Consider the following 24228-nt stretch of genomic DNA (forward strand, 5'->3'; position numbering starts at 1 on the left):
TACTCCTTACCATCGCTGTTAGTGATGAACATAAGTCAACGATGAAAATTTTGGCTTACAAAGACTTTAAGAGCAAACGTATGGCCATACATCCATTTTCTGTGATCACGCATATAATTAACAAATACAAACATAAGAAGCGTAGTTTAATCTTTAAGATGGATACCTACATAATTTAATGAATGCATTTTATTGAAGTGATAATCCAAAACGGGTAGCCCAGCATAAATTAGTTATTTTTATAGTGAATCCATTTTGAGAATATAAAATAATGTTGTTTACACACAACTTTTATAAAAAGACCTAACTTCACCTGATCAATTGGAACAACACCAAAATCGCTTATTTTACCTCAAATTACATTCAATTTACAACAATTGTAATTATTGTCAGTTAAACATATTTAAAAAAAAACCAAACATCTCTAGATTTTATTCTCAAAAATAAAATCCATACGAAATCAAATGTTATGTAACAAGTCCGCCAAGTCATAGCTACGTCGTCCCAAGCCAAATACCTGGGGCTGACTTTTGATAAACGACTAACTTGGAAACCACACCTCAATGAGAAAAGGAACATTGTCAATCACAGACTCCACCTGCTACCTATCTCTTCACAATAGATGTATAATATATAAAACCTTACTCAGACCTGTATGGCTTTATGCCATACAAATTTAGGGGACCGCTAAGTCTTCCAACACAAGGACTATTCAAACATTTCAATCTATTAGTGTTCATGTGATTACAGGTGCTTCCTGGTACGTTTCAAACGCCAACCTGCAAGAAGACCTGGGAATCCCCACACTGAACCAACTAGCAACCAACTTTTATCTACGATTCCATCTAAAACCCCACAACCATTCCAACCCTTTAATAAGTCTCTCTCCCACTTTCTCACACTCACGCTTCCTGAAAATCCTATTCGTAGATGAAAACGTAACTGGTCAAGATACCTCTTATCTGAAAATACTCCAAACCAACAAACGACTAGTTTAACTTGTTGTCGGATGGCATCGATAGATGTCTTCCCCCCTCCGCCATTCAAGTCATGTACATAATTCAACAAATTTACTTATTGTGCACAGTAAAACATACCCGCAATAGATTGTTGTGTTTGTAAAATGTAATTTAATCTACTTTAGGTTATTCGAAGCTTATCGTAGCCACTGAATGTACTTACGTGCGCCGACGACAGTGATGATTACCAACCCAAGTGAAATTGAAAACAAAGAGCCTAAAGAAGTTTTCGTCGTTGGTGCGTACCTAACGGTCGACCGTGGTGGGAATTATAAAATAAATGCGACGACTACATCTATGCGAGATGCCGTTTAATCCGAGCGCACACACACAATGGCGAGATTCCATCTGTCCGTAGGCATTGATAAATTTAATATTTTCGGTCATTCCGAGGTCGAGTAATTTTTCGTGTGTCGGACCTTGTTTATGTGAAGGCTTAATCCTTAGCGGCCCGGAAGCTTTCATTTTGGCACCGAGGTTTTAATGAAAAGCATAATGCTCGGGCGTCGCCCCGTAGAGGAAATCCACTGTGCAGCCAGAGCAGGATCCCCCGCCCTCCCCCGTTTTCATTGCCGTGTCTCATTAAAAATACTTAAATGAAAACCAGACCAGCTAATCTTTTCGGTCGTATCAGTCGCTGTCAAAACGAACGTAGACAAATCCGTCACATATACATACACATCGAACCGACCGCAGTCTCATTCGCTTACTTTCTTTCATCCATCCATCATCATCATCATCGTGATAAAAAAAAAAAAAATTATAATTCCGTCTACATTCCATCCGTTTTCGACGACTCCAACGTAAGCGCGAGTACGAGTTTTATTGATTAAAATTTACAAAATAAACGCACACGCGTTGAAGTCTGAGTCTATAGTCTGTGAAGTCTGTGAACATAAGCGGATTAACGTGTGTACGAAACGAAACAATGTTGCAGTATTTCACGAAATCCGTATTTATTCTGAATGATTGCGCATCATACTGTATAGCAAGAATGCTTAGACCTTAGATATTAATGTAATTTGTAAAATATTAAAATGTGCCGTTCATTGTAAACGTGAATTATCTCCTTGTAATTGAATTTTTAAATAACGAGCTTTTTGTAAATTAATGTGTAGGAAAACAAATACCAGTATTTATTCGGTGTTTCTATTTTTTAAGTTGCTTCTTTTTAAAAAAAAATGAAAGATATGTGACTCCGCATTGTGCAAAAATATGTATATTTTAAACATTTAGAGTTACATCACTTCGTCCATAAGAAAAATCGGGGTAGCCACAGTAAAAGGAAAGAGTTAAAACTTATTACCTTTTAAAAGTTTAGTTTTTGAGAAGTAAATTTATAATAACTACCAATTAGCCGGATTAGAAAAATATACGTTTTCACGCTAGTTATGATAGTTCATGATAGTTGAAAAAATACTTGATAGTTAATAAATTAAATTTATAGCGGTTTTTTATAGTATCAATAATCAGTCGCTTAGGAAAATAATGTTTTTTCTACGATAGACATAAAAGGTATGATTTGTCTAAATTATTTTCCATCGATGGCGTTGTTTGAGTGCATTAAGTTTACGGTAACGACTCAAGTGTTATTATTATGTTATTCCAACAATGCGATGAACACCGAATGTCGTCGGGTTCACGGAGCTTAAGTTAAGGTTAACGCCAGAATTATATTAGTATTGTGTAAATATATCACAGCGAGTGCCAGTGTCATAAGTGTTTTGTGTAATCTGCTGTTCACACAGTGAAATCCCTCCGAGCACAGCACAATATAATATATAATATACAACTATCAAACGTTAATTTACTAGTATTAATGGAGTATATCTCACAACCATGGATAATAATACTAAGGTATACATCATGTAAGAGTTATTAAATCGTCTACCAGCAGAAATGTATTTCATCTGAACAGGCTCAACAATAAGCGATAATCTTAAAAGTTGTCATAAATAGATGGACATTTTTTTGTAATTAATATTTGAAAAAAAAAACAATTCTTACTTAAATTAAATACATTTAACGAATTATAGTTTTTTCTAATTTGTATTGAGTCTACAAATATGCTATAACTTTATATTATGATAAATTATATACATAATATGATGTCATATTTATAATATTATTGTGCGGGTTTTGTCGAAAACGAGTTTTTACCCAAATGCGGAATTTTTTATGTCCCAAATTTGCAAATTAAAACAGTTGTGTGTTTTTTATAGGCCTTTAAACTGTATCATCGCGGCTTTAATTGTTATTATTCGGTTGGGCTAACATCTACGGCATAAACTACGATAATTAAGCCGCATTTGAATTAAATAGCTTTTAGCGAATATCGTTCTAGAACTAGTAAAATAATTGGCGAATTTAATTAAACGATGGCTGTTTTTTCAAATGCCTTTCGCCGAAGTTGTTAAAACAGTTTTCCCGTGAAGTTATCTCTTTTGTTAAATGTTAATTTCGTACTTAAACAACAGGATAACTGGAGTCGAGAATTTTGGTATTTTTTTGTTATTATTATCTCTCGTTTAAGCTTATTACTAAACTAAAATAATTTTATCTTAAACAATTTTCTGCAAAACTTTTAAATAGCTATTTGAGGAGAGTTCCCCTAATACCTAGTTGTTCAGGAATAAGAATGTGTAAGAGTATTATTATAGATATACAATAATTAGAACTACTTATCGTCGGTTACTACTTTCAAGTAATTCAAGTAATTTGTCTTTGTTTATATGTTTTATATAAAAAACAATTAGGTTGAGAAAAGGTAAAATTACATTTGTATTATTATTGTTTTATGTATTTTACATAAAACCGATTATTTTTGTTTATTTGAAGACCAGACGCGAAATTTAATAAATATAATGTAATTTTTTTTTTAAATCGCATCATTGTTTTATTCAATTTATTTGATTCGTATGATACGGCTATCTCTGAGCACTTATTTATTGACTGTGGTTGGTTCAATGATGTCTTTTTTGGCGTTATCAATTTTTTTTGGACGGAAATTAGTAAAAAAAAGTGACGGCAAATAATATCTACCGCAATACATCGAAGAGTTCCGATACAGAAGTAAAACGACACTCCTTATCAGTTTTATTTAAAACAAAATGAAATTATACAAATGTGTATTGTGTTTACTGTTGAATATCTATATAAATTGATAATTATTGTCTACTAAAACGATCGATTGTTGGTTCGTTTTGACCACAGTTTGATTTTGAGAACAATCGTTTCAGTAAAATACCGTCTCACTTCCGTGTTGAAGATAAAACAGGAGCATTCGTGTTTTAGCACCGATGCGACTTCGAGTAGAAATAATTTGCAATATTGTGTATATAATATATTTTTAAACTTTTGAAGTATTACTTTAAGTATCACACTCTCAATTAGAAATTGAGAAATATAATATAACTTATTAACCAAAGTTTACTCATTTTATAATATTCCTAAATACATTAGTCAGTTATTAATTCATTGGTAATTCGATATAATAGGTAACATATTATTATTAGGTATGGTTAACTATTGTTACTTGTTCAACACTAATGACTGTTACTAAAAAAATACCAATGCAATATGCTTGTCGGCCGAATGAAATGAAACGATTTTTTTTATTATTAATTATTCCATGTTACGGCGACAACGATAAAAAATGATTTAAAAAATTATAATACACGAATGTTTTTTTTATATATTTTTTTTTTTACAGCCTGTAACGCAAACAACTAACGAACACCTGTTCGAAACTGTGATTAAGTATACAACAGCCACGAGTGAAACGATACTTTTTTTACGTAACGCCAAAAACATTTATTAAAAAGTAGCGTGAAGTTTCCAGTAACCATTATAGTAAACTGAAAACAAAAAAGTTGTACTTGTTATAGTGTTGAAAACTTAAATAAGATCATTATGCTCGTCTAAAAAAAAAAATGTTTTAAGAAATACACTACCTATACATATTTTATCATTGTTATCAAATGTTAAATACCGATTGGTTTTGTTCGAATATCTTAAAAAAATAATACAATTCACAATATCATAACAGTCGACTTGCGACATAAATAGCTGGTACACTTGTACCTGTACGATTTGAACAAAAATTAATAACTCTAAATCTGATTGCTATTGCTGCTGCGTTATTTCGATTCGATAAACATGATGTCGATTATTAGTGAAAAAAAAAGTTTATCCGGTTCAGTGTGCGTGTACTGACTAGCCGATTGAAAACAAACAGATCTGTCCCTACCCCGTCGTTCACTAATCCTATTCAACCGGCCCGGGTATTGTTCCCAATTGTTTATAAAGGTCTGTCCAAGTTGATTTTCGTGCCCGGGATTTGTTTCGGGCCACCAAAGTCGTCGACTGAGCAAACACCGTCAGGATATCGGATTGTTCAGTTTTTCTCTATCTATCTATATATATATATTTATTCACCTTGGGCAAAAACAGCAACATTGACGCCAATCCTGCGAGACCATGAAAATTATGGTTGGAGGAAAAAACAGTAATCTCGTGTGTACATAAATAGATATATGGTATATGTTTTTTTAAAGTAATATTTTAGAACGAAACGCGTTCTTGAACGTTGTTGTTAAAAAAAAAATCCCAGTAGTTTATAATACACAACGGAGTCCTAAAAAAGAGTTCTGCAATATGTTCAACGATACGAGTATTATCCGAAAACAATAATACAAGGAAAAGCGTTTTTTTTTTAAATCCGTCGTAAAACAAAAAAAAACGATATTAAATGTTTATTACTTCGGTATGTTGCACTATAGCAAGTAGATCTTAGAGTATAGCAATTTCAATAGGCTTTCTTTTAGTTTACACTATAGTTTTGCCGTTTAAAAATCGCCAAATTATATTTAACGTAGTCCTTTCGAAGTGATAAACCGAAAAAGCAAATAAACAAATTGTCCAACTGCACTTAACATTTTTTTTTTTTTAACTTGAATCACAATAGATACATACATAAGGCATTAAACGAGTACTTACCTAGTTGTAATTATTTTATTTACTGTAAAAATATATACATATATATCTCATGTTGTTGGTAACGAAAAATGTCTTAGTTGACAGCGTTTGAAGTCGAATACGCGAAATGTGTTAAAATAGGTAAACATAAATAAATTGTTGTAAGCGTCTGAACCGCGTAGTATATTTCTTGAAAATTGTAACTGTCAAATGGAATAGCCAAACCAAGCTATTGTAGAGTCGAGTCGATAATAAATTCTTGGACATTTCGAGGGGGCAGGCAATTTGTTTTTTTTGCGGTCGACAAACGTGTTGTCGAAAAAGATTAGGTTGAACGTTTGGGCGGGGAAATGGAAAAATAGCGCCATCGGGAATAATTCAACGGAATTGGTGTAAAGACAAAGCACGAAGCCATTGTATTCGTTTGGTACTGTTATATATGAAACCAATACAGCTGTTAGTTTTTTGGAAAAAGGCAGAATTAAATTTATACGGTAAAGCTGAAGCTACTCCATTAAACGAAAAATTCGTCAGCAGCTTTAAATTAATACTTGTACACAAATAAACATATACAATTCAGTAATGTTAGCGAACACTGTGCCGGATTCAGTTAAACATTTATTGCATTTGTACCCAATGAATTCCTAAAGGGGACAAGTGAAATTTAAAGTTTTACATTTTATAGAATTTGTCAACAAAAACCATTTTCTATCAGTATATTTTTTTTTAGCCTTTTTACTCGGACAAAAATATTGAATGCAAATAACCAACATCGCCCAAAAGAACACATTGAATTTTTAGTTATCTCTCCAGTAAAATTGTATACGTCATAATCACTCATACCAGTTCGGTTTTCACCACTTTACATTTTTTATGACTCGTATATTAAATTGTATTATTGTTATTATTTCAGGTTTACCATCACTGCAGTGTAAATATGTTCCATATACTACTGATTGGAGTTCAGTTGTAGCATACAGAGACATTGGTGTCGATTCGGATGTGTACTTTACACCGACATTTGTATCGAAAATGAGGTATGTACATTAGGTGTTATAATAGTGTTTATACTCTAAACAAAGTATAATGATACAAATAGTAAAATTCTGTGCTGATTGATATAGTTTATAATATGAAAATTAAAAAAGATTAAAAATTATAATTTTATGTTGAATGATTTTTTTAAAAGTTATGTATACATATAACTTTAAATATATATATATGTGATTATAATTAATACAATTTTAGCCTTATTTTGCACATCATTATCGAACGATTATAAATATTTTATTGTAAAAAATTGTATAATGTGCCATTCATGTCACACACACACATATTATTCACACACCTAACCTTAAAGGTTTTTTAATTTTCTGTGTGCTGTATTTTAAAAAGTGTTTTGCAAGGAAATGCATTCCTGGAATGGCATACCTTTTTTAAGGAATGCATTACTTTTAGTTTAAGGAAATGGTAAATGTGAATGTATTACGTTTTGAGTAGAATATGAATGGATGTTTAAATGATGAATGCCGTTCAAAAAAATTAAAAATGTATCATTTGTCATTTGTATTGTATTTCTCAACCTTAATTACTTTAAGACTACAAAGTTAATGATATCAATATAACTTATCTAAAATCTTTGAACACGATTTTATTAATTGTTAATAACACGATGACGAGGAAGCATTTAAATACATTTTTAATATATTATATTACTATTTTACCATTTTTTAGCTTTGATACGATAGCTAGTTTTATAGTGTGTTTTTTTTTTGTGTTTGTAGGCATAATAACTTTTTTTCTGTGGACAGAATTACTCGTGTAGCTCACCCTCTATAGATGGGAATAGGAATGCATTACATTCGAAAAGAAACAGGGATTTTAAATTAATAATTTTGCACTTTCCGCTTGTTGTTTGCGGGTATCGTTAAATTCTGTAAAATTATCCGAGGTTATTTTTTTTTGCAATAATAATAATAATTATCTCGAGGAACAACATTGGGAACGTTATTCAATTCGAACATAACGAATAAATTGAAAACGATTACACAAATTAAAATCTGGTGCGATCGAAATGAACTCTGGCACTTAAGTATATATGTATATTTGATGGTATCGCTGAAATTCCAGCAGGTAATGACATTTTCGAGTTGTGTTTACCGGAATTCGAAAAACATAAAATATTGACATCTCCAAAGGCGGCGGTATTGCGTTGGAGGCCAAACATAAATTAAAATTATCTGAATAAACGACAGGGCCCCGCTGCCTGATGGCGGGCTATATGGTAGTGATGGCAGTGGGTAAGTAATTTCTCACGGGGTAACGGGTCGTGTCTATTGGCTACAAATCAACACCGTTCGAGTGTATGTGTATTATATACTTACTACTAAAGTGCGGACATTTTATCACGTATCTAAACTTTCTGGTTAGATTCTGGCGAATTTGTACTGCAGTAACGTACCTCGGCGTTTTACGCCATAGATACAATCAGCGAAGTTTAACCGCAAAGTATGACCCGATGGAATTTCCCGTAAGCTCCATATTGACACTGCAGCGCTAACTTTGGCAGCATTAGGAATTTCGTTACCAAGCCTTAAACCCGCATTATCGGTATCGGACTTGGTTAACAGCTCGTCTGTACATAAACTAGTTTAGAAACGGCTTGCATTATGTTATACACTGTTTATTGTACAATAAAATATGTACTAACCATTCGGTTTAATCGTAGTTCTGTTAACGACCAACGGTCATAATCAGTTTTGGTTCTAAATCACTAATTTTGATAGTATCACATTACCCGTATTGTAAAAAAGTAGAATTGTTGTCAAAATGTTTTATCAATGTTTTAAAATCATTTTTTGGACGAAGATTAAATAAAAAAAAAAATATATTAAACAAAATGTTTAAATATAGAAAATATTATCAATTACAGTATTTAAAACAGAAACTTTGGTAATTAATATTTGTATCTGCTGCCAAAACACGAACTTTAATTAATAATAACATATTTTTTGATATTTGGAAAACATTTAATATCTATTGATAGCCGTATGGGTAATCGTATTTCTAATTTATAGCCGCACATTCGTTTGTTTTAAAAATGTCACCATAAAACAATGCGTACGACGTGTAGTACGAATTATTTTTTTTACCGACATTAGAAAATCTTTTTACTAATTACTTTGGCATTGCCTCAGAAAGCATAAAGAATCGTTATTTATATAATATACACGTCTTTTGTTGTGTACGGATATAATGAATTTTACAACGGAAATTTGAACCCAAAGTTATCCGGACGGAACCACATAGTCTCTGTGTCATCGCAAAATCTATTAAGTCGTGATTTATGTGCCGTACTCGGTTTTCACTTAATGATAACTCTGTGTCTTTTGTCGCTGTGCCTGGAAAAAAATATGTAATATAATATTATATAAAGCCAAATAAAATAATAAAGTGATTTATATAAAACGGTAGTTATCCATCATGTATTTTAACGGATTTCATTTTATTTTCTTGCACGGCCACTCGTAAAAGTGTAAAATATTAAACGCAGGAGCTGTACAAGAGATTTAATATATTTTACCATTATTATTATTATTATTAATATTAACAGTCGACCGAAAAGACATAAAATGTCGTTTGGACTGTTTTGAAATTACAAGAAACTAAACTATGTCTGGTCGGCAAACGGCGCGACTACGAATTATAATCAAGTCGGACGGTATTCAAATTTATATGACATTACCCAACAGTTATGATGATGATGATGTGATATTATTGTAACTGAATGTCTGAATGGGCATTCATCGACTGAAAGTCTATGAACGAAAATTAAAAAAAAAATGATTTATCCAAACTGATAAATATGGCTTGTATCACATAGTTGATAACCAATGAAAACTGTGTACCGAGAAATGTTATTTCGTCATTCTGGTGACTCTGCAGCTTGCCTTTTCGCTTATTTCATAATATTTTACTCATTGCGACCCCCCGACCTTCCTTGAATTAACAAATAACAAAATTCGATTGAGTATGTTTTTATTAACTGGTAAAATAGATGGCACGACATTTCTCAGCAGGTGTTGTATATTTTAATAGTATCAATATATAAAAAATCAAACAAACGAGACAACACGGTCGGTAAAAAAATATATATTGGTTCGTTATAATAATATCGGAATTCTCGGAGATATAATTTCGAATAAGGAACACATTGTACTGTAGAGCTTAGATTTGATTAAACAAACATGACATAGGTATAAACAAAATTGGTTGTACGTTTTCATTCGTGTTAACCTTGATCTGTAGAAAGTTAAAAAAAAAAAAAAAAACTATGACGGAATGAGGTAGACGTTTCTTTTGTCGTGTCTGCAAACATAAGAAATACACGTCGGTAATTGGAAAATAACTCGATTTTTGTCCCGACCGCGAAAGTAATGTCAATTCTGCGACGGCGGATCCAATTTCGGTAGTTCGACGGTAAGAAAGCTCAGTGGTAAAGAAGAGAAGAGAAACACAAAAATCTTTCTCCGGAATCATTATATTATTTATCTGCACAGTCTATTTGCTCGTCGTCGAGATATAGTATACACTATTTCGGTCGAACAAAAGGGACAGTTGCTAAAAACGCCGGACTTGCCCTCTAGGGAAACAATAGCAGCACCATAACGGATGTCACCCTCCATTTGACGGGGTGTGTATATTTTTCTCTTTCGCCTTGGATAAAAATCCGAATGAATAGATCCAAGGACGTGTGGGTCCGCGAATTTCGCGTGACACATTAATAAGGTGTCTGATGAATTTAGTTTTAATGGACTACACACGCCGACTCCGGATATCATTAAAACATCGCCGTCTTTCCGTTTCGAAAAGTCCATTTTCAAAAGAATTACTAAGAAAATATATCTATTCGCCGCCGCCGTCGTGTAATTTATTATTGTAGTTTTCCCACTTGTACTATCCGGAAACATTCTCTCAAGAGAACCGAGTGGTTATCAACCGAAAATCACGCCGTCATGTTTTCGAGCACCATTGTAAGGACTTTTTATTTAGGTATTGGCCAAAAGAAAACTGAAACTGAATTCCAAATTGACCTACTATTATAGTTCGAGTGATAATAAACTTGAGTTCGGAAGTCCATAAATTTTCATTTTTCATTTTACTGAGTAATTCATAAGATTATAGCTAGGTCACAAATTGGAATTACATTCTAAAGAATCCAAACGTACTTCCATATTTATTTTATACGTATTTAGACAATTTTTAATTTTTTTACGAATTTTCAAAAAAATCGTTTTGTAATAATTGTATATTTTGCATTTTTTAAATTGTGTGTGAAAATCCCAATAGCATTATTAGACAATCATTTTTATTTTGGCAAAAGCTCATGGGTAATAAATAAATATTTATAAAATTGTTCAGTTCGTTTATATGCTTTAATAAATTTTCATTTTGCCTGAACAAAATGTACATGTATCATCAACAATAATTATTGTTTTAACCATCTGCTCTATAGGACCGCACTGATTGTTGTTAATCATATACAGGAACAGATTCGGAATTTAGAGATACTCCGGGCTCTGTAAATTGCTATGCAATCCGTATCATGATAATGCGGGTGCATCGATTTGCATTCTTAATTGAGACGCTTATTAAAACAAGGGCCCCATTTCAAATTTTGGTTTTTTCAGGAGACACAAAAACTATTTTTCTAGGTAAATTTTTTTTTAACGAAAACTTTATAATCTTATTTACAATCTATAGTTTTACCATTAGATTGCCCTATCTCTGGTTGTGTTTATACCGCGGTAACAATAACATTGTTAACGGGTCTATATTATTATCGCTAGCATTGATTGTATGGTATGTGTTGGGGTTGTTGATCGTAAAGGGTGCGCTATTATTTCCAAGACACGCGAAGGAATCCAGACCAGTAATCGGATTGGTACGAGCTCGTTATGTACAGACACGTATTATATGTTTTTGGCGAATTATAGGTTTACTCGTTAACACTAAACCAACACATCTCAGCCCGTGTCAGCTTTAACGTCAACCGTTCGTGTGATACCGCAAATGCGACATGTGTGCAGCAATAATATTGCACGCAGCTGGCACATTGGGTGTAACAATGTTTGTAAATAATTTTCAACGCTGCCCCGTAGCATATTTCAGATAGTATCAATTTGGCCGTTTCGTTGTTTGCACAATAAATTTATAGCCGTCAGCATAATGGCGATAATGGCATAATGTTTATTCCTCTGTGTCGTGACCACACTGCTGGCAATCAAGCCGGCATTCATGAAAACGTTTCATGTCGTCGCTACTGGAAATTATTATTACCGTGTACTTTTACCGTTTCGATCCTCTCGCCTGTTGATTTCACAAAAGTACAATTCCACTGGCGTTTGACGGAAATGACAGCCCAGAGATCGGATGAAAATTTACAAGTTATAACTTTTGCTCGGCAAACCTTATGTTTATGGACACAAGCTCTTGGTGCTGTCGGCGTCCAACTTTGGAATATTACACACTAGACTTAATAGTAATTTGTAAACAGCTGTTGTTGTTTGATAATCATGTGCCTTGACAATACATTATTTGTTTATTAAGCGTTGCGATATAATGTTTTAACTTTTGTTGTGTTTGAATAAAATGAGTTTGCTCATTGGTGGATTCTTGTAAATTCAAAATTGTCTTAAACGAAGACAATTTCAGTTTTAACTTGTTTCTGTACACGTGTCGAGTATTGAATATTAATTATAGGAAATAAGTTAAAGTCGTAGTATGAGCTTTGTCTCTTATTATATTCGCCATAAAATATGTCAGATTTGTTCGATATTGCTTTTTATGAAAGTTGGTAGTTGGCAAAAATATCAACTTGTGTAGTTATTTTATAAAGTAAACATTTTATAACGCATTTCACTTTACACACATTTTACTGTTATTATGTGTTTTTGACAACTTTATAAGTCTGAATAATATTCATGAGATAAGTTCTATAATATTCATACAAATACAAGATAATATTGTACCGAGAAAACTAATTTAAATATGTAGATTGTTTAGTGGCATTTGTGTTTGTAATAAAACCAGAATTATTATATATATACATGTTGAGTACACGATTATCGTACCGTTGAGTCAAGTAAAATAAAAAAATTGCCTATTTAGATTGATACGCAGTTGTTACAAGATAAAATAAACAGGAGTCAGTTTGAATCACTCCGTAGCAGCAGAAGTCGGTACAGCAAATTATTATTAAGCTAATTTGTTGATGACACCGGTATTATGTTAATATTATACACTTGATATTTCGATACAGAGAATAATTTTCTTTCACGACACTCTATACGTAAATATCGTACGATCCGCTTAAAATTAGTATTAATTTTATTTGCTTTATACTAAAGACATTGCCTTATTTCTTTGGCCAATACAATATAATATTTAACCGAGCGTATCATTACACATTTAACTTTTATAATTAATTATCTCCAAACAGGCTTAAGTGCGCTTCTGACCACCTGTTCGGTTGGTATTACGGCCTAACCTAACCGGCGACCGACTTAACAAGTTCAGGATCAATGTAGATGGCTGAATAGAGAGAGAGAGAAAGTTAACTATTAATAGATAATATACCTATGGAAAGAAATGACTATCGTAACACAGGTAGTCCAGCAATCAGGAAAGTCGTCAACCAAAAGACTAATGAATTATTTAGAAAATACAATTTTAGCTTCGATGCATTATTGTTTTTACAATGATATTTTTATTTTAACTTTATTTTTTTGTGCTTTTTGTGAAGATTTCTTCGTGTAGCAACTCAATAGATCAGAAATAGTACCTGAAAAGTACTTTTTTTGACCAAAAATTAAAAACATTCACTTCTTTCCCTTCAAAATCGAGAAAAACATTTACATATTTTTCAACTTTTTGTTACTATTTATTGTATTTATTTGTTAACTAGTTAGGAGATGTAATGGAATACATTTATAGTAAATAATTAAGTTTTTCAAATTGTAGTCGAAAACGGGGTTCTCTCTTACGTTTCACGTCCGTTGTTCCCACCGATCGAGGTTTAGACGGTTTAGATTTGGCAGTTTTGGGTTTATAGCTGGCTGTTGACCTAACGCTACTAAACAAGTTTATGTGTACATATAATATACATTGAAAGATACTCGAAATGCCATAGCCGAACAGTCAAATGTCGAGTGCAAAGATAAAGGATTTTTGTATATATTTTATTTATTAGAAAATTGATTTTTTTTCGTCCCCAACACACTTTATTTTTCTCAACGGTACGTAAAAACGCCTCTGGCTTTGCGCCGTCAATGTGTTTTCTGGTGTAAATTTTCAATAAACAATTCAAACGATATCAATTTACACGATTTAAGGAATCACGTAATAATACTCTGGAGACGTATAAGCCGTAATGGATTCCTATATGAGTTCACGCCATTGGGTTACAAGCCTTTGGCCGCCTATCTATGTGTGTATTGGTCTTGGATTATAATATTGTAATATAGCGTTGGAATATAATGTATAGACACTTGACAGCCGATATAGCTTTACTACTCAAGGAGGCGAATAACGTTGTAACTGTATCGGTTCTGTGTACAATGGTAGTCTACTACTCAATGCAGAAACCGCAGACAGTTGTTGGCTGTACAATCAATCAGTGTTAATATGACGACTTAAACTGCAGCCGAGTGCAAGATAATCCCTGTCGAGAGTCAATCCGTTTTTAATTACAAAACACGCTTGACACGAATCCTGTGAGAAAATAAACGATTCAGCAGTTTTCCGGAGGGTCCACTTGAACCCGGATTTCGATTAAACGCGCCTACGTACATCAGCTGTCACCAACACCTTATTGCCCGTTCACGGTATTATTCCGTAATAGTTAGGTATTGTGTTAGAAGGATGAACGCCTATAAACGGTACTTACTCAACTTCGCTGAACCACTGGTTTGGTGTAGACTGTTGTTTACTAAAATATAGACTAAACCAAGTTAAAAAAAACCTCAGAAGCTCAGCTGGGGTCCGTTTTCTAAGTCCGGTACCGCAAAAAAATAATTGACGCTTCCAGTACAAATTACTGGGAATGCCTGCCAACCATCGTCCCCGCTTAAATCGACCCGTATATAGTCTATCAAAATATATTTTAGTAGAGTAGAATGAGTTGGATACAAAAGTAAGATAGTATAGTCTTTTACTAAATCTATAAAATGCGAATTAGGCTTAACAAACCGTAGAAATTCCAACAACAATATCGATGACATCCTAGTGCATAGATATCCTAATCGAATTTATATCAATTTACGGAAATGATTTTTAGAAATGCTAATCAGAGGCTAAAACTCTCTTTTAGACACTCTGTGTACCAGATTATCAGAAGTTTCTGAAGATTATTTAAAATCACCCTAGTACGGGGATTAGACATTTCTAGAAATTACCTAGAGACTACTAAAGATTTTCAAAAATGACCAGGAGTGGTTTACCATCTGATGCTAGTCGTTTCATGTTTATCGTGAACTCGAGGGGGGATTAAGCAGCAAATATTTGAATCATTGGCGTCCATTATTTTTACACAGTGTATAAGAAGGCTATTAAGTTTCTATTACTTGATTTTTCGATGTACTCATTACACCTTTGCACTATACTGTTGGTTTTTAAACTGTACGTTTTGCACACTATCCTAAATTGGATCATAATAAATATAATTTTCGGGATTCAATTAAAATATAAAAATACGTGTAATAATTTTATGACGATCGGCTATAATATATTATATTTAATATATACGACTTCTTTATTTCTACTTTGTTTGAAATCGTTGTTTACATGTATGTATGCGTCCCTTTTACAAAATAAGTGCGATCAAATTTATATTACATTTTACCATTAATTTATTTTGCTTAACGGCATTAAACAAAAATAAATAAACGCAACTCGTCGAAGCTAAAAAAAGGGAATGATTAAATACGGCATTGGAAAGGCATTTTTAATTGCGAAATAAAAAGCGTAGGGTAAATAATAGTAGTATATTTTTCAACGAGAAGTCTTAAGACCTATATGAAACGTGTAATTTGTTTCGTCGGACTATGCGGAGAGGTAAAACAAAATCCTGAAAATCGTCGTATTCATGTTTTATGTGATTTGACCGGAATAATAATAATAAAAAAAAAAAGAGGTTACCAAATAAAATCAAGAGATTGCTTACGTCCATCACGAATCTTCGTATTTGCTGAGTATTGCAAGGCAAAATGCACTTCAGCAAACATGTTGACGCTCAATTACATGATTGGAACTTAGAGTAAACCCAATACCATGACGGGATAGTTTTTTAGAAAAGTAAAATGTCATTGGAACATTCGACATATTCAATTGAAATAAAATAAAACACAAGTTTATAGTAGCGGGCGCACAAAACAACAAATAAAACATTCAATGCGGTGTAAAGTTCACGAATGTACAATTATTATATGCATTAGAATGGACTTAACACATTATAGTTGATGGCACCTTGATACAAAATATAGTAATAATAAATTATGATTTATTAGTACACGGTCACGCGTAACTAATGGTAGTTTGCATGCATTATTCATGAAGTACGGCGAGATACACCAGCGAATTAGACTAATAGTTGCGGACATTTACCAGTAATTTATCAAATTATTATTATTTGTTTTGAATTTTAGGCGACTACCCGCATTTCCAATATTTCCATGCGTATTAGCGGCACAAACCGGTGTATGTTAACAGTTAACATTTGCCACCTTAGTATGGTGTTATTATTCACGGAAATATAATGAATTTGTCTTCGGTGCATAGTCGAAAGTATCAATTTTCCAGAAAAAAATATCTAATTTTCATAAATTCATTGTAAATCCGTTAACAGAAAAAAAATGTTTTTCGTGTAGGTTTATTTATCCGTTCTTATGGTTGGAATATTTAAATAAAAAATGTTAAAAATTATATTGTGTACTGCACTCGTTTTGATTTTGACTTAGATATTTTTAGATGTGTTGGAATTACTCCGTCCGGTTAAAAAAATTGGAAGAAGTATGGACCAAAAGCGGTTAACGACTGACTTAGTAAAGAATAAAAAATAATAAAATATTTTAAAAAGAACTCCAAAAAATAATACACTTTAGCGTATTACGTCAGCGCTCACAAGAAAAACATCAACATAGACATCTTATCCGTTATTGTTGAAATGTCATCTACATACCTAAACCGAATTTTCGAAAAAAAAGTTTTCTGATTGGTTTTTCAAAGAGACACCGAAGTGTATATTGGAAATAAATTTTTCATTTTGTAAAAGTCACTTACACCAATTGTTCTACAGTCGAGACGGGCGAGGGGTAGTGCGGATCTATGCCATGTCGGTTATATAGTACAAAGGATGTAAGCAATAGACAGGAGGCCTGCAGTACACATTTCGCCGTCATTGCTCCGGGCAAGTAGGTAACTTCCGAGACGCCACGTACGAGCGACTCATACATATTCATTTGGGGTTTTTCCGACGGCCGACTTAACGTTTGTATTGCGGCATGATGTCGTTTGAGTTCATCGCGTGCAAGATTTAAATCACATAGCGGTGTTGTTAACGCGGCTGGTACATTTTTACACCAACTCGCTGAGTTGTATATTTTTTTATTGGATGCAGTAAATCCGACTCTACCGAGGGTGTTACACGCGATACTGGTACGGCTGTTCGACGACGGTGGTACAGTGCGCGGTATATTGTGTATGAGTTTAGGATATTGTGTTTTTTTATTCCCAAGGCGAAAATGTCGCGTCCGGAGTAGAAAAGTCGTAGGTAGGTGGTACTCGACGAGATAACGGAGAAATATTGCGTACGGACGTGCACGGGATCGTTCGATATTTATTTGTCAAGCCAGATAATATTGCACGGACGGCCGACCATATATATTGTTTACTGTACGCTTTGAACGGCAAAAAGCTGATATATTATTATTATTATTATTATCATTATTCTCGCTTTACCAGCTCGGTCTTTGTCGAATTTAGTAAAAAAAAAAAACCGCATACTTAGGCGTTCCACAAACGTCTTTCGGCCGAGCCTTGTTATTCCGGCCGCTCACGTGCACAGTCGACATTACACCGTGTGCAATATGTGTGCGTATGTGTACACAGGGCGAACGTGATGTCGTTGATAAATTTTCATCAACATATTATTATACAGAGTACGCCGTTTCGTCTGCAGTTGGTCTCGATTCTCTTCGCAGGGCCATTGTATACCGCCGTCAAATAATTTAATATATCCGGAACATTGGGTACGGCAATGCCGCCGGTGGTTAACGTATTCAAGATATTTTTCATTTCGTTACCCGCGACAGAGTATACAAGTATCTATGTATATTCATACCGAAACCGCGCCGCTATAGACACATATTATTATCAAAGTTGAAGAAATAATAATATTAAACAAATTCGAGGAAAAGCGTAATTTCGTTTCGTTTTTACGTCATACTTAAAAAAAATGTAGAAAATGTAAAAGTCTTGGGAAAAAAATTAAACGTCATAAAAAAAACTACTGCAATATTGCAACGGCATCGTCCGAAATCGGGTTAAAATGTTTGTTAATATAATTTTACGACAGTTTTCCTTTTAGCGCCGTTTAAAAAGAAACAAGTTTTTTTTTTAAACTCGTGCAAATTAAATATTCCAACGACATAACATTATCGTGTCGTTGTGTAGAAGTTTAAAAAGAACTTATAAAAAATGTCTAACGCTAAATATTTCGATTAGCCCGAATCGTCGGCGAAACACTTAATTGACTGAATGAAAATATGTTGTTATTACATTTGGCACTTTTAAAAATGTTTAAGTTTAAAATTGTTAAAAGCTTCGCTTATAGTTATACCATATAAGCTGTAATATAACACAATACTTTATTCGGTATTCCGGTTTGCTAATAAGACTTTCAATGAATTCAGGATTTTTTATTAAGCCAATCTTATACAATAATACATAATATAATATATTAGCTAATAGAGACAGTATATAGAGCACTGAACTATATAAATGGAAAGCACATAGTGAAAATAAATTTGTAACACACGGATTCCGCCATTTTGAGTCCTGTCATGGATAAAACGGTGTAACATACCATTTATTCCATGATACAAATCTGATAACATCGTTTTATCTTTTATCACCGGTTGAAAAAAATGATACCAACAATATCAAGTCAGAAACCATCATCGAAAATCACTAAATATAGTTAGATACGGTAAGTAAAATAAGAAAACGGATTCAAAATGGCGGCCTCCGAGGCGGGTCACTTTTATATGGAAAATATGCATTATTCGCCTTCCATGTATACAGTTCTGTAGTGATACAGAGACATCTATGTAGTTAAACGATATTCTTAAAAATAGAAACTAAAGTGTTTAACCGTAACAAAATAATCAATAAATAAGAAAGTATATGGCAAAGTTTAATGCGATCCTGCTTCACTTGTTGCGGTAGACTTTATGTGATTGGCGAGGTCTTGACTTCTGACAATATTACCCTCTGTCAATGGTTATACTAATAGTTAATACTTAATATATTGAATACAATGAAAAAAAAACATTATATAACTAGTTGAATTTATCGAATAAATAGTATTTTCCAACAATAGTATTTGATCCAACCAATTGACACTTGTCATATGCAATAACAATTTTAATGTGTAGCTATTATTACCCGAGATAAAAAGCATGGATAAAATGTACATGGCACGCCACAGAATAAAAGTCTTCGAAGTTTAAATATTTATAATACCAGACAAAAAGTTTGCTGACTAAAAGAGCAAACGGTGGGAAAATTTCGATTTTCAGAACTTTTGTTGTACATTAATATTCATATTGGTTGAAACTTTTTTTTTTTCGCGTTGTCGATACTTATGTGCTCTGTTATTCGCGTATAATATTTTGAATATAATTATACCTAAAAGAAATATTTTTATTTTTATAAAACGGTTTGTAGGCATATTAATCTGGCGGCACTTACTAATTAATTTTTTAAAATTTTGTGCGTGTTTTAGATGGTGCGTTCCATTAGTCGGCATCAGCTTTTGCCTTATGCTAGCCGGTACTGTATTCTCCTTCAGCGGACATTTTTACAAAGATCAGAAGACACTGATAGCTTCGTCGTTGCACACTTTAGCTGGTAAAGTATATGTTTATATATATATATTAATAATATCGTATCAACTTGTTTATGTAGACAATATTATTGTGATGTCGTTAAATTACTTAAACGTTTGTTTTAGTTGTGTATTACACTTAAATAGGAACACGTGGGTTTTTACTTTTTACGGTATTGGTCATTACTGGATAACAAAATAACAGCCCATAATTCATTTACGTTACAAATGCGATATTATACACAATATAATAAAGTATATTATACTATTTTCCACAAATATTATCCCGTTTCAGGAAATGGCTGTGTCGCCGTATTTCATTTCTTATGCGATGTCGCCACAAATATTCGTATAATTTAATGAAATTATAATATTTCACTAACAAGAAAGTGCATTATAATTTTTCTCAAGAAGCCACTTGACTTCAGTTGCAGACTGTCACTGTGTTTAGCGCCTACCACTATATAATATGTTTAAGACGTCCTTCTAGAAAAATAAAAGAATGAAAGAGTCAACAATATGTTATTAACATATAATTTCAGATAAAAATGTGATGAAGTTTTTCCGCTCATTTTAAATAATAACTAGGTAGTGAGAGAGTAATTATTAAGATGACGGTGGTATGTTGTTTCGTGTAATTGTTCTTTTTTCTTATTCCTTACTAGTTCACTGGAATTAGGAAAATTCGCAAATGTTACATGTAAGAGTCTTTTTTCGACGTTACAGTACATTTTCAGAAAATACTTGGGAAATATGCATTGGTCCAAAAATTTATATTACATACAGCAATAATACGCTTAAAACATATTTTGTAATATTTCATAATACTTTTAATATTGTCAGTAGCTATTTTCTACAAAATCTTTTGGCAAAAATTCTATTATAAATTTAGGAATTATGCACGGATTATTTTCAAAACGATAAAAACATAATTTACACCAAACCTCATTTAGATATTTAATATTTCCAAATTGCTGTGTGGAATTACATAATTATTGTTATGTGAAAATAAATATTTTTTTATTATGAATAACTGCTTTTCGCATAATTTTAGGAGAATTTCCGTTTGTAAGTTACAGTATGTATTTTAGATGTAGACTTTGTGTTATAACAATTCAGCTTGGAAGTAAAAAAAACAAACGTCATCAATAAGCATTAAGTAAATAGTTATAGTTAAGGGCCAATAAGCTTGTCAAGCTGCGATCTACGAGCACTTATGATTTATCTGCAGCTGTTCGTCGGCGTACCGTATTAAATCTTAAACCGTGTCATTGCAATTGGCCAATTGCAATTTAGTTGGGTATACGTTGACCGGAAACGACTGACCCGCCAAAATGACAAATGCAACAGTGCCGATAAATTACAAAAACCTATCGGCGGAACCCAAATAATGGATCGTCGCTCGGTGGAAAATATATAGAGGTCGTAATCATTAGTCTTGGGGTAAGTGGATTAAAAACAATGCGACATAAGCTATAAAAATTGCAATTATCCCCGACCTTTGCGGCAATAATATTTATTAACACGGGCCCGGAAGACAAGCGAGTGAGTGTTTGCAAAGAGCGTGCAACGAAAAAGACAAAAGGTTTTTTTATTATTTTTTGTTTTACCCTTGTTTTCTTTTAAAAACAATAAAAAAAAAACTTCTTAATTAGCGTACGGAGAGAGCAGTAATAATTTTTTAAAAACAATTCGGCTAAAACCTTGTTTTTTATTGTATATACATAAATATATATACACAAAGCGTTTTCCCCGTTCGAACCTTGCCCTCAAGTCGGTTTGTCGGAAGGGACTAATGACTTTGCCGGATAAACGAGAGGCAATTTTCTCCGACTACCTAATAAAAGCGATGTTAAAAACGGGTTGGGAAAGGCATTGGGGATTAATGCAAGGGTGGAAACGATATGACGCTGCCGCACACATAATAAATGTGTGGTATTTCGAGAGCCAAAAAAAAAAAAAAACGGTGGAAGAAAATATTTGCTTATATACTTTGGCTCGGATAAACTAGAAAATAATGAAAAGTTAACGATGAAAATCCCAAGACTCTTTACTGCTCGAGCCGCGTATAAATCATCAGTTATTTATTGGTAAAAGAGAAAGAGTACGGTTTTGTTGTTGTTTTACTGCACGTTCGCTTTTTTTGTACTGCCAGTAAAAGCTTATTTGTATCAAAGAATTACAACAATTTATGCGATAAGGTTACTAACAGTGTATTACGGGGTTTAGACTTGTATTTATACAATTAGAACGCAATGTACACGAGTACACCCTAACTAATGGTTGAAAGAAACCTAATATTATATTTATAATAAAACATTGGTTTACACGACAAATGATTTGCAAGAGTAAGATGAACCAATCAAATGTATATTATATTTTCTAATGAAGATATTTTTGTGATAGAGATAAAATAAATATTTAATTGTGTTTCCACCGTGTCGAACGATGCACGTAGTCGTCGGATGTACAGTGATTTATATTATTGGAACATACACGTGCAATTAAATTCGACAATACTCTGGCTTAGCTAAATTAGGTCGTTTATTTTGACCGCACACTAATTATTTCAGCAAGATTAAATAAAACCCCATATTGGCTTTTCGGGTTTAAAAATACAAAACGGATTTACATTTAAAATGCGCAACGTCAAGTAATATATTGATACGATTTTCACTAGTACGACGTGATAGCTCGAATTATATAATACAAATGTTTACTTCAAGAAGTAACATAAAAATTGAATTAAATGTTTAAAAAAGAACTTTGAAAATGTCTATCGCCTTTTATTTCATTTCATTTGGTTATTGCATTTATCAAAGTTAAATGAGTACATAGGAACCCGTGTAGTATTGTGTTGACTTTTGAACGAATTATACTCCACTGTAAATGTTATAACTGATCGATAACCACTTCGAAACAAGTTTTAAACGTCAAATGGATCTACTGAATATTTTGTACTAACCCAATATTCTAAGTTTGAACATAAATCACTATTATCATCATTACATGTAGCTTTACATGCCTTGTCCAATGCTGTCATCATGCGGATCCTTTTTAGACGATACCGAAAGTTGACCCTCAACCTATCCAGAAACGTGTTTTTATCGTTCGTAATTCGTGGTGTGTGCCGACCACTAGTGTTGGGAATGATTGGAAAAATTAAACTAACAACACTTCTGGGGAGATGATCAAGACAAGGGCGAGTATTTCTTTTGGGCGGGCTCGAAACTGTCATGCGTTTATTCGACATTGTGCAGTTGTGGAATACTACTCGAACTCGGAGAAAACTGGCGGTGCATAATTTGTTGGGGTTCGGATTTCAGCTAACAAGGTTTTCCAACAACGAGTAGGTATCGGATTTAGTTTAGCCGGTATTTGTTTGGCGTAGGTCGGACTCGGCCAGTAATTAGAACGTTCGGCCTAGGCCGGTGGTGTCTTGGCGGTTAGCACACCTTTACCTGCCCGTTGGATTCCGGCAAATTACCGAAGGATTGTGAACTTTTAACGGTCCACTGGGCATGCACACACAAAGCCCGGCCGAATCATTGATTATAGCCTCTGTTTTCCGATGTGCACACGCATATCAGCCTCTGTATAATAATATATAATAGCAGTATGTCGATAATAATTAGAAGAATTAAAATTCCTTGTGGCGAACGGTCCGGAAAATTCTTTTAGGTTGGCGCCCTATACACTATTGTTTATCGACTTGTCGGGTGCGTTGTTCAGCTTCGTTTTTTTTAAATGTTATTTAATCGAATTTCCCGCCAAAGTATTTGTATTTTCGAGGAAAATAAAAAACAGTAAATAAACCACAAGAATCGCTCTTTTATTGGCCGTTTTTTTTTTTTTTTGTATCTTAACGCTCGATAAAGTTTTACAACGCCGATCTACATATTATTATTATTATATTTTGTCGTTTTTGTGGTTAAAACTGGCTTTACTCTTTCAACACTCAGTTATAACCGTGAACGGATTATATTCAGTGTATAAATACTTCTATGGTGTTCTGGGTTTGGTTATACGACGTTTTTGCGGTTCATAACATAAAATACTACAGCAATA

At 33.1% G+C, this 24228-nt stretch overlaps 1 protein-coding gene across 2 annotated transcripts in view; it reads left to right on the forward strand.

The window, feature by feature from the left end:
• Positions 1-24228, forward strand: part of LOC126834516 (uncharacterized) — a 60793-nt gene that overhangs the window by 27458 nt on the left and 9107 nt on the right. For both annotated transcript variants that reach the window (XM_050566490.1, XM_050566489.1), the window contains exons 3-4: positions 6910-7033; positions 20059-20183. In XM_050566490.1, coding sequence (XP_050422447.1) covers positions 6910-7033; positions 20059-20183 — 249 coding nt within the window. The remainder of the gene's footprint in view (positions 1-6909; positions 7034-20058; positions 20184-24228) is intronic.

Source organism: Adelges cooleyi, unplaced genomic scaffold, assembly GCF_023614345.1.
Source record: "Adelges cooleyi isolate 19-005CV unplaced genomic scaffold, UGA_ACOO_1.1 ACOO_flye_CR_arks_rails_tigmint_CR_PRNA_21, whole genome shotgun sequence".
NCBI classification, from domain to species: domain Eukaryota; kingdom Metazoa; phylum Arthropoda; class Insecta; order Hemiptera; family Adelgidae; genus Adelges; species Adelges cooleyi.